The 15,799-nt window shown below is 31.9% G+C and overlaps 1 protein-coding gene across 8 annotated transcripts in view; it reads left to right on the forward strand.

The window, feature by feature from the left end:
• The window catches only part of Kcnt2 (potassium sodium-activated channel subfamily T member 2), a 361,454-nt gene that overhangs the window by 324,169 nt on the left and 21,486 nt on the right, over nt 1-15,799 (forward strand). For 6 of the 8 annotated variants that reach the window (XM_048809800.1, XM_048809801.1, XM_048809804.1 and 3 more), the window contains 2 exons: nt 78-98; nt 9,599-9,899. In XM_048809800.1, the coding sequence (XP_048665757.1) occupies nt 78-98; nt 9,599-9,899 (322 nt within the window). The remainder of the gene's footprint in view (nt 1-77; nt 99-9,598; nt 9,900-15,799) is intronic. The other 2 variants (XM_015491668.2, XM_015491670.2) reach the window with 1 other exon arrangement.

Consider the following 15,799-nt stretch of genomic DNA (forward strand, 5'->3'; position numbering starts at 1 on the left):
GATTGTTTCATGTATGTATTGTTAAGTCATTGTCTAAATTGTATTTTGTGTGTTTCTTTTTTTTCCCTCTGTGTCAGTCTCGAGAAATAGCATCACAAGTAAGTACCTTCTGTTTGTCTCTTTTTCCTAAATTGTTTAATATATGAATTCAAAACGATTAAAGGAACAGAACATTAAAGGATGAATTTGGTATTTCAGAGTAAAAATAAAATATATCATACTGAAGTGTGTTCTCTTCAAGATAATATTTAGATTTTCCCTAAAGGAATGAAAGTTAATGTTACCATTCATCCTCAAATAATTTGTATGCATTAGTTCAGTTTGGATTTTTTCAGATTATCAATATATCAAAACTCTACCTGCTTGAGTAACAACTGAGAAACCAATGAACATAATGTTTTTAAAAGCCCGCAACTTTAGTAGTTTTGTTTATTAAATTGACTGTATAGGCAGAATTGTGCCTTAATAATTAACAGATGTTCATCTTTCACAATTTCAGGGCTAGCCTAAACTGAATTTGAGGAACAAATTAATGTTTTGAAAAAATATTAAGGTTGAAAAAAGAAAATGTACTATTTTTCCTCATATTTGCTATTTTAAAGATTAAATTCTAAAGTGGATTAATGTTTTAATATTTTGTACTAATTAAAATTAATGAAAGCTATTTCAAGATGCAATTATAGTTCTTAAAGTGGTTCAAAAATTAGTGTTCCTTTCCTTTTCAAATGCTTGATATTAAACAGATCCTTCTCTCACCACAATGGAGAACCCTGATGCTATTCTTAGTACAAGCACTGATGAGACATAAAAGCATACAGAATACAGACATGAATTTTAGAAGCTGTTTTACCTAATTGAAGTATCTAAGAATAGTCTTAAGAATATTTTTGTGGTGAGACTATTTAAATTGACTGTTAGCAAATTTTGAGCACATTATGCATTATTATTAACTGTAGTTACCATGCTGTGTGTTAGGTCTCCAACACAAACTGAAAGATTATTCCTTTGACCAACATCTCCCTTTTCCCCACACCTCTTCATACCTGATAAGAAAACATCTACTCTTTTTTTTATGAGTTCAACATTTTTAGAGAAGGAAAACATGGGTGAAACCAAATGACATCTGCCGCATGGAATAAGCCAGAAAGCAAATATTATTACCATTTTTAAAAAAGCAAACTGAGACTCAGGCATTTCTCAAGGCACATAGGCATTTCCTAAGAAGTGCCAGATCTGGATTCAGAATTGATTAGTGACACCACAGTTCTAGCCACTTTCTCTTTTCCAGCATCTCTTCTGAGGTCAACAAATGCTTTGTTTGAAATGGGAATTGATGTTTGAGCCCTCAGTGTATATTCACAAAAGCCATATTTACATTGTTTTGGTCTTTCGTTTATATATTAACTCAGAACATTCATTGTGCCTTTTGGTTACAACCAAGACCTCTATGATAGTGGGTAGAAATTTGTGTTTTGAGGCCTAGGTATTCCAATTTCTTAACATAAAGAACAAACTTGTGATCTCCTCCTCCATCATCCTGTCAGTCTTTTCATGTACCAGAATCCTAAGTATATGGGATAATTAAAGCAATTTAATAAAACATTTTAAGTATGTTTCTGAATAACACAACTTAATAGAGTTATAGCTACTTTATGAATAATAAACATTAAATATTACAAATTATCATACAGAAAATTTACTTCTCAGGGTCACCAGTAACTTGTATAACATAGTTGTATAAATGGAAGGCATATGACCCATAATTGAAAACTTCCACAATAGACAATTCTATGGGCTTAAATAAACCAATTATCCCTATTTCTCCTTGTCCTCAGTGTTTCTATAAAAACACATGTGGGAACTGGAGTTGTGGCTCAGTGGTAGAACATTTGCCTTGCATACATGAGACACTGGTTTTGATATTCAGTACCACATTAAAAAGAAAAAAAAACACATTATGGGATGCACATTAGAAATTAAAATTTAAGAAAAAAAACTGTCAGGTTCTGTGACACATGCCTGAAATCCCAGTGGTTCAGGAGGCTGAGGCAGGAGGATCACAAGTTCAAAGCCAGCTTCAGCAAAAATTGAGGCACTAAGCCACTCAGTGAGACCCAGTCTCTAAATAAAATACAAAATAGGGTTGCAATGTGGCTCAGTGTTTGAGTGCCCCTGAGTTCAATGGTATCCCCCCAAAATTAAAATAAACTAATACAGCTATTTCATAATAGCCACTAACCATTTTATTCCATGAAAATTACCTCTACCTTGGTTTCATGATACTTGGTTTTTCTATATGTCAATATTCCTGATTTCTAATTTTCCTCCTCCTCACTGCTCCATAGTTTTATATCAGTATCCAACTAAGGATTCTGATATATAAAACTTGAAATTATATGCTTACTTAAATCCTGTTTTTTATTATTGTATCCAATATGCCTTACACTAGAGCTTAATATATATATTTATTGAACTCAGTCACAGATATTCTCAATATGGAATCATCCTTTTCACTTTGCATAAACTCCATCTTGTGCAATTTTATTTATATTGCCTATGTCAATAATGTTTGTCCTTAACTGCTACTTTACCCTTACTATATATGTTAATGTTTATGGGCATATACCTTCTCTTTCTTCATGGATTACAATCTGTTAAGAGGGAGAGGCATTTAGAGTATAGTTTATTTAATACCTAGAACTATATCTGAGTATATTAAATGGGTGTAGTTCAGAGGAGAAACGTTTTGATAATCCCACAGAGGCAGAATGGAGGCCCCCACCCAAAATTTGGTTCTGATGATGTCACACATGTGAAAAGACGGTCTGATGAGACTTTCGGAGAATAAGGTGGGCTCTCCCATTAATGGTTTAGGGGAGCAGAGAGCATGAAATATCTTGGCTTTTATTGTGATTGGGGAGGGGATGGATAAGGTTTACTATGCAGAGGGAATATAAACTGCACACTGGCATGAAATTTTTGATGACTTATACATGCCTTTCTTTAGTCACAATTTAAACTTGTTAAAGTAACCTGTAACTTGTAATTATGGTTGGCATGGAGATGGAAGTTTCTTAGAATTCTTTGTCTAATAGCCCTGTGTTGTATATTAGAGAGAAGTTATGTGTATATTGGTCAACGTAAATATGGGACATCAGGAATTATGAAGGTTATAAGGAGTGTTTTAAAGAGTCTTGTATTGTGGCATTAGTATGTGAAAAGATACGTGACCTTGAATTTAATTTCCTATATCTATGAGTCAGGAGATTTGCAGAGATCTTGACCTCACAGTAGGCAATCTGTTTGCTTTCATCAGCTAGGCCAAATAGCCAGACCACAGACAATAGCCCAGAAGTCTATAAAAATGTGTAAATGAAGCCTACTATTATCTAAGACATCTGCTGCTAATATGATTCTCTGAAAGTTTGACCCATCCGTGCTGATCTTTTAGTCCTGTCCTTTATTAGGGATGTGATTTTCCTGCAAGTTTCATCATATTTAATAGTAATACTGTCATCTATACAATGTCCACTAAATTGATTCCAAGAAACTCCCTAAGTAGACAAAGGATCTGAGATAAGGATGACCTGTTCATCATCACTGTGGCATCCAACAAAGCAGCCCTTCCTGTAGGTGGGACAAGTTTGGCCCTTTTCTGTAGGTCCATTTTCCTTTTATCAAGCAGAGCTTGTTGGCCATGCTGAACTTTCAGGGTGCTGAAACATAATGAGCCACTGAGTGCATACATCTTTGAAGGGCTTAAATTTTATATTGGATAGTCAGAAGGTCCTGTGATCCTATTTAGTCAAAGTGATTCTCAGTGTCAAAGATTTAACCTAATTCAATTTATTATTCATTGCATCAGAACATCTATGCCTACTATGGAGTATTTTAGGACCATGATCAATTCATACAGTGCAATTGTCCTGATGGTCAAGGTGAGATATATCTACTGATCTTCCCCGCCCCCACCCCCGGGATTTGAACCCAGGGGTATTTAGCCACTGAGTCATATCCTCAGCCCTTTTAAAAAATACTTTATTTAGAGACAGGGTCTCACTGCTGAGCCTGCTTTAAACTTGCAATCCACCTGGCTCAGCCTACTGAGCCACTGGGATTATTAGCCACTGCACCTGGCTAGTCTTTTACTTTATATTTAAAAAGCCCCCTCCCTTGCCTCCCAGTAATATAGAAATTATCTTAATTCTAGTGCACATTCCAAATTTAAGGAACTTTCTTTAAATTTAGTGGTGTCTCCATTCAAAACAGCAATTTGTGCCATAAGTTAAGGCTCTGAAGATTTGCCTTCAGATGGAGATGATAAAATTGTAATTTGGAACCCATGTTGTAGAGGCAAAAATCACTTGTCTCCCTCTTTTTATGTTATAAATTCTATTAGGAAATTAAGAGTTTCAAAGTGGAATAAATGACCTCTACTTTGTGCATTTTTTGTTTCCATTTTTTGTTTTTGGTTCCATTTTTTGTTTCCTCTTTTGAATCTGTTTTTGTTGTTGCTGCTATTAGTACCTGTTGTTGTATATACACTGTGACCTTCTCTCTATTGTGCTTATATTTTTAAGCCTCTTCTCCCCGAGCTTCTCAAATTAGCATGCTCAAATATGGGCCTCTCCAATATCAAAGGTTGCTTTATAAAGTTTAAGTACCCTAGGTTTAAACTGTGTTTAAATTAATGTCTTGATTTTCAGAGTTATAAAATTGAAGTGGGAAGTTAATAGAGATTATACCTAATATAAATAAACCTTATATTTATAGAAGTATATAGACAGAACCAAAAGATACCTAAGAGAACGCAGAGAGGAAGTATGTCATGTTTAGATGCAAAAATGAGGTCAAGATTCAAATAATTTTCTTATTCCACCAAGTAATTAGCTTTTTAAAAAGCTATTGTTTGAACTCAAAATTTTTTAATGACAATTACACTTTAAAATTTATAGAATTTACAAAACTTTCATGATTTTTTGTTCAATTTTTTGGGAAAAATCAGCATAAGTATTAATGTTACTATTTTATAAGAATCTCAGTTGATGTGTTCAAGGACATAAAACATTCACCTGATGTGGTTGAAATGACAGCCTGGTTATTTAATTCCAAATGCAGCATTTTTAGACTGTATGATTGCTTAATTATTTCTCTAATTCTGAAAATATGTATAAATACAAATATGTAAATACAAAACTATTATTAATCTTGGCTTTGATCATACATTACATGAACATACCCAACTGAACTTCTCCAAATTGATAAAGCATATTTCTGTAGATATTTTTAATTAAAAAGAAAAATCCAGTGGACCTAGAATCATTAGCCATGTTAAATGTGGATTTGAATGTAGAAGCTTTGTCAAGTATTCTTATAATTTAACCTTTGTTTAATGGAAAACTTTAGATAGGGATTCTTTTATAAACTGTTATGCTGACACATCTTCAGTAATGTTATTTTCTTCAGCAACAATTTTAAATGTCTTGAATAATAAATCAGATAGCACCATTTTTTTTTAAAGTATCATGAAGCCTATAAAACCGTTCTTAAGGGAGTCATGAATCCAGATTGCAAATAGTCGCTTTCAGACTACTAGGTGAATTGATTTATTTTAAAATACCACTTTGTTCCATAGATTGCTCAATAACCTATGACATGAGTAACTGCTCAATAAAAAATTGAGAGGAAGTTGAGTCATTTTGTTGTATGTGTTTAGAAAAAACTGCTAGATACATTTGTGATTCTGACACTTTCTACCTTTCTAAAAACCATAAAGTAACCAGGCTATTTTATGATAAGAAATATTTTCTTATTTAATGTTTTAGTTCTTATTTGCAAAGAGATCTTTTAATCTTTTTTTCCATCATTTTAAGTTTAACAGTTACTTGGAAAATTATATGCCTTTAATCAGTTAGGTTTTTATGTGTAAATCAAGGAAACAAGTAGAAAATGACTTCACAAGGGCCTTCATTATGCTAGACCTTAAGTTAAGAGCTCCTTGAACAACCAGAAATTAAGAAGAGCAATGAAGCCTCAAGCTATTTTAAACCTGATGCTGCACTTAGATGTATGTTCTTACCCGTGAGTCCTCGACACACCTGAACTCCATATTTCTGGTGTTTGAAGTGTAAAATATTATGTCAAATAAAATGAAAGCATTTTATGAGTCAAAAAAGTTAATCTTTTAAATTAATAAGAAAATTGCTGGAATAGGTGTATGAAAAACATTAATGTATATTCTTAGACATATTCTATAAAACATATGCAAATGTATTTTCCATTAATATTAATTTCTGATATTTTCACATTAATGATTATATTAGGCTACTGACAATAAAAATACAAAAAAAAAAGTTAAACCAGATCCTAATTATTCACAGAAATTTTAGAGAATAATCCACAGAAACGGTACAGTATAATAAGCATCCAATTTCACTTTATATACTTTTTCTCTTCTTCAGATTCACTAAACTAAAAATGTAATTATAACACTATGATTTCTTGTGAAATATAGTCAGATTCAGAGAAAACTGCACCAAAAATTTATTCTTTCTCCTTTTAATATCCATTTTCCATGGTTACATCACCCTCATAATTTTTTTCTTTTTATTTTACTCATTTTATTATTCTTTCATAAAACCCCATAAGCCATACAATTAACTAATATTTATTGAGCATTTTCTCTGTCAGGCATCATATTGTATGCTTTTCATGTATTATCTCTTTGATATTCTCAGAAAAAAAAGGTAGGCAAAGTAATAATATAATTGCCATTTTTTAAGATGGGGAAAATGGAATAATCTTAGCATTTGCATGATGTAACCAAGAATACAAGGCTGTTAAGTAATAGAACTGATATTTAAACCCAGGTCTATCTGAGGCTAGAACCCCTGCTTTTAACTATTCTATCATTCTGATTCTCAGTTCAGGAAAAGGTCCTAAGATGAAGTCAGCATTGCATTTCCCCTACTACATTTCAACTAGATCACAATGTCATGTTCAAAACAGAGCACAGATACAAGCAGACAATTAATGACATCAGAAAACTAAATGTATAAATAGACCTTTTTTTAAAACACACACACACACACACATACACACACATTGAGTACCATTAATAGAATAACTAATGTTTATTGAAGTTTTTGAAATTATGGATTATAATTTTTATTTTCATATTAATATTATTTTATGTATAAGTTAGAATTGACATGTTTTCTTTGTATATTAATGTATTATATTAATTTTCACAAGACTTCTGTAGGGTTGAAGATGAGTCTTACTATTCTCATTTAATGAGGAGGCTATTCATTTTTGTTATAAAAAGAGATCTGGGAAATATCTCAAGTAGCACTCAAATTTGTGTATCTTAGCTTACAAAAATTGAGTTTACTTTTCATTATGTGATATTGAAAGGATGAAAAAAAGGAATACACATACCAAATATGTGAAGAACAATCTTACATGTTTTTAGTTTTGATTACTTAAAATTAATCCCCAGACTATTCTCATTCCTTTTTTATCTAGTTAAGATGAAATTTACCAAGAGATGCTACTTATTTTATGAGTTTATTGAAAAATGTATATGCAGTTCTCAATGATTTTTTATGTAAATCATGGTATTTCCTTCTTTGGAGGTTTCAAAATGATGATGAAACTGCATTTAATGTTGTTTAACCAATGTGTTAATAAATTTCATTTCATAATTTGTATGTATACTTTATATCGTGCCTGATACACATGACCAAGGAGACCCATTTACAAAGACAAGTCATGTTTCAACCCCTGCTTGAAAGAGAAACATATTATTACCCTCCTCTGTAAAATACTTATTAGTTTATTATTTCATCATTTGAATTATAAGTGACATGATATTAACTTAACATTTTGAGTATTTGGTTTGGAGAAATTACTATTTTTACACATTTGTAGGAAATCAAATTATTACTAAAAGAGTTAGAACTACAGTGTCCAAAATCACTTCAAATAAGTTTAAAATTATGGTATAACTTTGCAAACAGGTGTTAAATATGAGTGAACTAATATATTTTAATGTCTGACACAAGTACATATAAATTGCTGAGCAAAGATTGATATGCTTTATTGGTAATATATATTACTCAAGAGTTTGTCTTGTACTTCCACAGAAGAGGATTTTCATTATAATATAATGAAATACATTCTCAAGTAGGTGAGAATAGAGTTAAGACTTATAAAAGTATCCATTTTTGCAAGACCAAGGTATTTAAATTTTGTAATGCTTCCACTTAAGTTTTGCTACATAAAATATGATTTATAAAATTTTTAATCAAATAACCTGTCATAAATATATGAACATTAGATAAATTATTTTGATGTCACTCTAATATAGCACTGTTTCATAACAGAAATGTGAATAAATATTTGAATTTTTGTTTGAATTTTAATGTGAGGTAATTTCCTAGCTTGTTACTAAATGAGTTGTATGTAAAGCGTTGACTGAGCCTCTATAATTTATATCTCATTTAAAGAGTTTTATTGGATCTACTTCCTGACCTTACTTAAGTTGGTAATTTAAATTCTATTACTTTGAAAACCAGCAATAAATGTATATTATAGCTGGAGTATAAGCTTCCATCCAAAGAAGAGAATACAGCAGATTCATGAATGTAGCTCTTAGGTACAACAGAATTTAGGAAGCTGTTCATTTGCATGTGTATGCTTTTAGGAAGTCAGTCTTTCTGCTTTGATGGGTGTTGCATTTCATATGACTCCCTGGTATGGTGTTGAAAGAGTAACTTTTACTTGTGGAGGAGAGACTCTTACAGTAAAAATCGGATTTGGTAGTAAAAGAATAAGTCAGAATAGGCATTGTGAGTTTGTTCATAGTTTTTCTCTCCTGTGGAGAATAAACTGGTTTAAGTTTTAGTTGTGATACAAAGCATTTGTGAAATATTACTATTTACAACACACTTTTACTTAGAATGTTTCCTGAAATGTTTTAGTATTTTAATCAGAAAAGCATTTTATATGGTAAATAATGAAGCAGGAGTTTAAAAATGCATTTTTTGTCTTCTCCTGGGGTATATGAGTTTAAAAAAATCCTCATTTTATAAAGTTTATGCGAGTGTCACCTTTAGAAAGAGCAATAATTTAAAAAGTTCAGATATTAATAATTCCAATAAAACAACTTTTGTAAAAGTCATTTAAATTGCATATTAAATACTTGTAGAAGATTTAGAAAATTCTCCTACAAGGACTATATTTGAATGCAGTAATAAAATAACTAGGTTTTTTGTTTTTGTATTTCAAGCAACTGCATACCAGCTGTCTTTTGTAACTAAAAAACACGTTGGGGGAAAAAAATAAATCTTTTCACAAAAACTTCTATTGGAAGATGTAGATATTTTATGTAGTTCATAACTAAGTTCAAGAAAATATACTTTCTGTAATGCTTTTAGTGACAATTAGAATCAATGATTATGCTTTTGCTCTTTTTACAGAAACTCTCATGAGTAAACACATCACTGTGCCAAGATTTAGCAAATTAATCTTATTTCAATGCCAGGCAATGATCATTCCTAAAATGTCTAATTATTGATGTTCATCTTCTTTAAAGTCCCAAATATCTATCAGTGTGGAAGATTGGGAAGACACCAAAGACTCCAAAGAGCAAGGCCACCACCGAAGTAACCACCGCAACTCCACCTCCAGTGACCAGTCAGACCACCCCTTGCTGCGGAGAAAGAGCATGCAGTGGGCCCGGAGGCTAAGCAGAAAGGGTCCCAAGCACTCTGGTAAAACAGCTGAAAAAATAACCCAGCAGCGACTGAACCTCTACAGAAGGTCAGAAAGACAAGAGTTGGCTGAACTTGTGAAAAATAGAATGAAACACTTGGGTCTTTCTACAGTGGGATATGGTATGCTCTTTAAAACTATATGGACTTGTGATTTCTTGCCATTAATAGTCATCAAGTTGATTCTAATTTAGTAAAGAATTACATTTTTGTTTCACAGTTCAGTTCATGGGGACTAGTGACACATACCTAATTTCCTATGGAAAATGTAACTGATAATAATGAAAGTAAAATGCTAAAAATCTTAGGTATTTATTAGGTTCACTGGGCATTATTCTGAACCCATTATATTACCTTGATTTTAATTTTTACAAAAATTCTGAGTCTACTCTGTTTCCATTTTAGAGGTTAAAAAAATTAAGTAACTTGCTAATTCACTTGTTAATAGCACACATTTATATCTAAGTCTTTCTAGCTTGAAAGTTTTCCTCATACAACCACACACACATTTTCTCATGTCTCCTGAGATAACATGAATAGGCAAGTGACTGTAGCAGTCATAGATGAATCATAATGTTCTTATGAATTGTGTTTAAAATTCTTGTGGTAACAGAAACAAAGTTTTCAAAATCTTTACTTTTTAAGCTTAAATAATGCTTTGTCTCATGTACTACAATTGGTCTTGATTGTTGGGTTTCTATGTTGATCTGTGATTATCAAACAGACCACATAGAAAAGCTTAAATAAATACTGCAGTGATAACTTCAAGTATATCATTTATTACTGTGTGAAATTTATTCTAAAAGAAATTTGGTCAACTCATAGAAAAATCCAATGATGAATAAGGCTTTTATTTACATATACCTTGGTTAAACAAGGAGCCAAGATATTGTCAATATCATTTATTAAAACTGCAACTTGAGACAGTGTTCATAGGGAGAAATTTTAATCCTTAAATTAGAGTTTAAGAGAAATGGCCAATATTTATTTGAACAAAGAAAAAACTGTACTGAGCCATGTGTATTTTCATACCCTCATATCTGAACAGACTGGTGCTTCATTTTTACCCTTGAAGAAACTGAAGATCTGACTGAGGACACACAGTTGAAATGTGTTGGAGTTAGGATTCCATATTCAGTTGAAGTTCATAATAATATTTCACTTATTTAAATGAAGTGCAGATTTATCTGTGGTCAATAATTTTACTATAACCACATTTAGTGCCTTACATTAAGAAGTAAATGAAAAGAAAACAATAGTCCTCATATTAGAAATTCACTAATAGCTATTTGCCAATTTGATGATATTAAGTATGATTAAATTTTTATAGGATAAAATCCTATATTTATGTATCAGCTAAGATTAAGCTACTTTTTCTTTCAATGAGAAGTTCTAGTAAATGATTGCTTGTCCAAGTTCCAGGTGTGTTTCAAGAGTAGTATTACCTCATGCTGGTCCTGTAAGCAGTGTGGCAGAAACAGTTTGATTCTTAGAGACATAAAAATGCATGACCTGAATGCAATAGGAGAATCATTAGGAAAAATATTTGCTTCTGCAAATGGAACTTTCAACAGGCACCTTGGACTTTTTAATCCTCTATAATTTATTTCTATTATAATTTGCTAATTTTATGCTCAATAATTCTTATAGAATGGAAGAGATTCTGTCCACATTTTTCTTTCTTTCATCCTTACCCTCTCCCCTCCATCAGTCCATCATAGACACATTAATCAATTCTACACTCATGCACTAAACCTGTAATTCGACAGTTGTTATAAAAACAGCATTGAGAATCTGACATATCATGGGCTTCTAGACTTTTCCACTTATTTGTAGTTCACAATAATTTACCCATTTGACAGCCCATTGGATGGCCAACTCAGTATCTGTAACTGTTCTAAGCACTGGAAATAGAACAATGTCTATTCTGACAAGACCTTGGCATTTATAAAGCTCATATTCTAATATCAGGCCAGAAAATTTCTTTCCTCTCTGGACCCATTTTCTCATCTGTGAAGCAAAAATAATAATAATATCTTTATTTTAGGTTTGTTTTAAGGGACATGGGATAATGATAAACAAAAAGCTAAGCTCAGCTATGGCTTTCAACAACTAAAATAACTATACTGCATATTTGTTTAATTACTATATTTATGACTGAACTTTACACACAAAGTAAGAGATTGGGGCCCACCTCCATAGAAAAAAAATGTTTTGCCTCTTTGGTGGCTTTGATTTACCGACAAGACATAACATGACTTTGTTTAAGCAGGCCTGGCTGCTTGGCACAATTAAACAGATTACTTTGACTCACTGGATATAGGATGTAAGGAGTGGAAAAGTGAAGAATCAAAAGAAAATTCTTTGGGCTCTAGTTGGAACCGCTGAGTGTGCAATAGTGATAGTGACAGAGATATATTTACAACATATATTTTGGACTGAAGATAATGCATTTAATTTGAGTGATAGAAAATTACTAATGGAGTGAATCTGTTAAAAATCTGGATTTTCTTTTTTTCGTTTGGTGTTCAAGACAGAGAAATACAATGTATACATATGCTACAGTTTGTATTCATGAGCATATAGATTTTAATTAAAGCTGTTAGGAGTAGATGAAATAACCCGCACGTTAAGGACTATTAGAGAATCTCAAACACCCACATTTTTTTTAAATGTTAAGGGAAAAAGAGTCTAGAACTTATTTTCCCCAAAAAATATGCTGTAGTATAATAGTATACCATCAATTTGTTGTACGTTTTGTTATGACTTTGATCTTTATGCCTTCAGAAGACCCTGTGGGACCTGGGTTTTCCAGAGCCATCTTTTAGACTGGATTCCTCTCAGCATAGATAACTTCATTTGTTGCCCAAAATGCTGCACAAATATAATTTTCTTTGTCTTCATGATGTAAAGAAATGTTCAAAATGCTCCACCATTTACTTTCTTGCTAACATTTCAGTGAATGACTTTACCTCTTTCTATCATGAAATCACTCAACTTCCTGTCAAAATATGTACAAGTTTACAGCATTTGAAAATATACATCTTTCTTGAATTTCCAAGTTTCTAAGCAAAGGGACTGTTCCTTTTCCTTTATTTTCAATTTTTTCACTAATGATGCAAGAGGGAACCTCTTTAAACTGTCTCTGGAATTTTTTGTCAGGATATTAATCACCTTTGATAGATTTTTTTTTTCTTTCTAAATGACTAAATGCTTCTACCCAGAATAAGTCAACTCTCCAAGAATCTTCAGTTTCTTTCAGTAGGAAGTAATACTTTGACACAATAATCAAAATTTAGAGATGCTCATTTTTACTGGATTTGTCATTGTTTCCAATTTTCCTCAGTGGAGAGATTTAAAATTAGATTTTTTTGAGTGTGTGGCGCTGAGTATTGAACACAGGTTCTTGGGCATGCAAGGCAAGCACTCTACCAACTAAGCTATATTCCCATCCCCCTAAAATTCGATAGATAAGATTGATTGATTGATGTAAAATAGGCGTTCGCACAGATATTACAATTGAATTTGGGGCTACATGTGCAGTAAATGGGTTCATAGATACATCTATTTGTATCTTCCCAGCATATCTTTGGGATGTATTAAAAAAAGTGAGATAACCAAATTAAAGATTAAATGTATATATAATTTTGCTTCTTGCCAAAATTTTCTTCCTTGGGTATGTACCATCTTGCATTTCTACCAACAAAAATATGAGAGTTTCTGTTTGCTTAAAACCTTGTCAACAAAATATGAGGCTTTAGATGTTCTATCAATCTAATAGATAAAGAAAAGCATTGATATCTCAGTGTACCTTCTTATGATTGTGAAGTTGAATAGTTTTTCATGTGCTTAGGAACCATTTTCCATGAACTATTTATTTTCCTACCCAACTTTTATGGACATATTCTTTAGTATTTCTAGAGAGTACTTGCATATTAGGTATAATAATATTGTTTTATGTAAGTATAAAACATACATGTATATGTGTGTATATATATAATCTACATATATATCTCTATATATGTATATAAGATAGAACTATATGTTTCAAACTTAGTCTTTCTTTTCTTCATTTAGTCTTTTTCAATATTATCAACGTAATTGTCTATCATTTCCATTAGTACTTTATTGATTTTGAGTAACAGAGAATTTTCCTCTTTTCCAATTTAAAGAGGAAATATCCCATTTCTTTCAGTAATTATTTGGTTCACATTTTTTATAAGTAAATATCTGAGTGTTTCAAATTTATCTTGATATATAGATAAGAAAGTTAACAAATTTTAATTTTTAACATTCTTGTCCATATTTAGTTATACACCATTATTTAAAACATTCTCCTCCAATGATTTTACCTCCTGCTTTTATCATATCCTGAATTTATACACAAATTGGGCTTATTTCTAAACTTCTCTTATGTCTATCTGCCTAGTCAGACAAAAGTGCTCACTGTTTTAAATGGCTTTATAGTATATTTTAATATCTGGTTCAGCAATAGGTATCTGCACTCTTCTTTTCAGTATTTCCTTAGTTTTTTTTTTTTTTGAATGCTTATTCTTCTAAATAAATTTTATAATTAACTCTTTCCCTCTAGGTAAAAAGCAAATATGATTCTTGTCCTTTACTTTTGACTGTGTCTTCCTGACTTCTTCAAAAATGAACTCTAGTAGCTAATCCTACTCTTCACAATCCTCATTCTTTTTGCTTTTTCCTGTTTGCACTTGTAAGCAAGCAAGAGTTTTTTCTCTTCTTAACAGAACCATGTGCATACACATCTCTTTGTGCATGTACACATGCATGTTTGTGTACACAACATCCCCAGTGTTCACGTTTTCTCTTATTTATTTTATCAAATGAAACACTCTTCTTGTCTTTACAGCATCACCTCACATTGACTCTTCATGCATTTCTTCTCTCCCCTTTTCAGAGAACTTTACAAAACGTAAATGATACTTACTTTTCTTGGCCAATCTATGGGACCATCTTTTCCTGGATCCTCTTTCTTGGTCTTCAACATTGTGAACAATGTACTTGCATGGGAATCACCTACAAAATTTTCAAACATATACAACAATGCTGCTCTGGAAGAGACATATTAGAAATTTAATTTTTATATTGTGTAAAAAATATTTTTTATCTCAAAGAGCAAATAAATTATGAAACAAATTTGAAAATTACTTAAAATTTTAAAAAAATGACCAATTTGCTGATATTTTCTTTCAAACAGTTGGTATTAATTTCAAAATACAAGTTGTTACTAATGTCATGAGGTATTCAAAATTGTCATAGCTGCAGAATCAAATATTGCCAGGTTATCTTTGCATTACTACAGGTTTTTTTAAAAGTGCAAAATTACAACTTACACCAAATGCTGTCTTGGACTTTCACTTACATAAGTGCCATTTTATATGGCCTGATAATTTCATGATTGATTTCAGGGTTGAAAATTTGAGAAATGCTAGACTTTTTTAATAAAGATATAACCAAGCTATAAAAGAGTCTCAACATTATCAAGTTCTTAAATTATGTTTCAGTACATTTTGAAATTTTGATGCTTGAAATTTTGATGCTATAAATTATTGCTTTATAGCAATGAAGGAACTGATGTTCATTGAGGTAAAAATAGATGAATTCCCATAAAAGGACATGAAAGGAAAATTTAAGACCCAGGACAAGATTTTGATAACTGTGATGCTTATAAAATGCTATATATGAGGCCGCTGCGTACGGGGGTTGCTGAAGTGCTGAGCGTGGTGCTCAAAGCAGCGGCTATAATAGAGATTTCCCACAGTCTCTTAGAGCTTTCACCGTTAATCTGTAGCGGACCACTTTGCCAAGGAGTAGGAAGAACAAAGAAATCAAAAAAGAGACGCTTGGATGCTCAGAGCCGCGGGCGCTTTGCTCCCATCTGCTTCCTCTTTCGCTTCGCTCCGGGCGGAGAAGATGAATGTGTAATCAGCAGTGGATTGTAAGTACCCGAGGCAAAGAAAGCTCAGTGCGCCCCGCCTTTTTTTTTTTTTTTTTTT

The sequence above is a fragment of the Marmota marmota genome, unplaced genomic scaffold (genome assembly GCF_001458135.2).
Source record: "Marmota marmota marmota unplaced genomic scaffold, marMar, whole genome shotgun sequence".
NCBI lineage: Eukaryota > Metazoa > Chordata > Mammalia > Rodentia > Sciuridae > Marmota > Marmota marmota.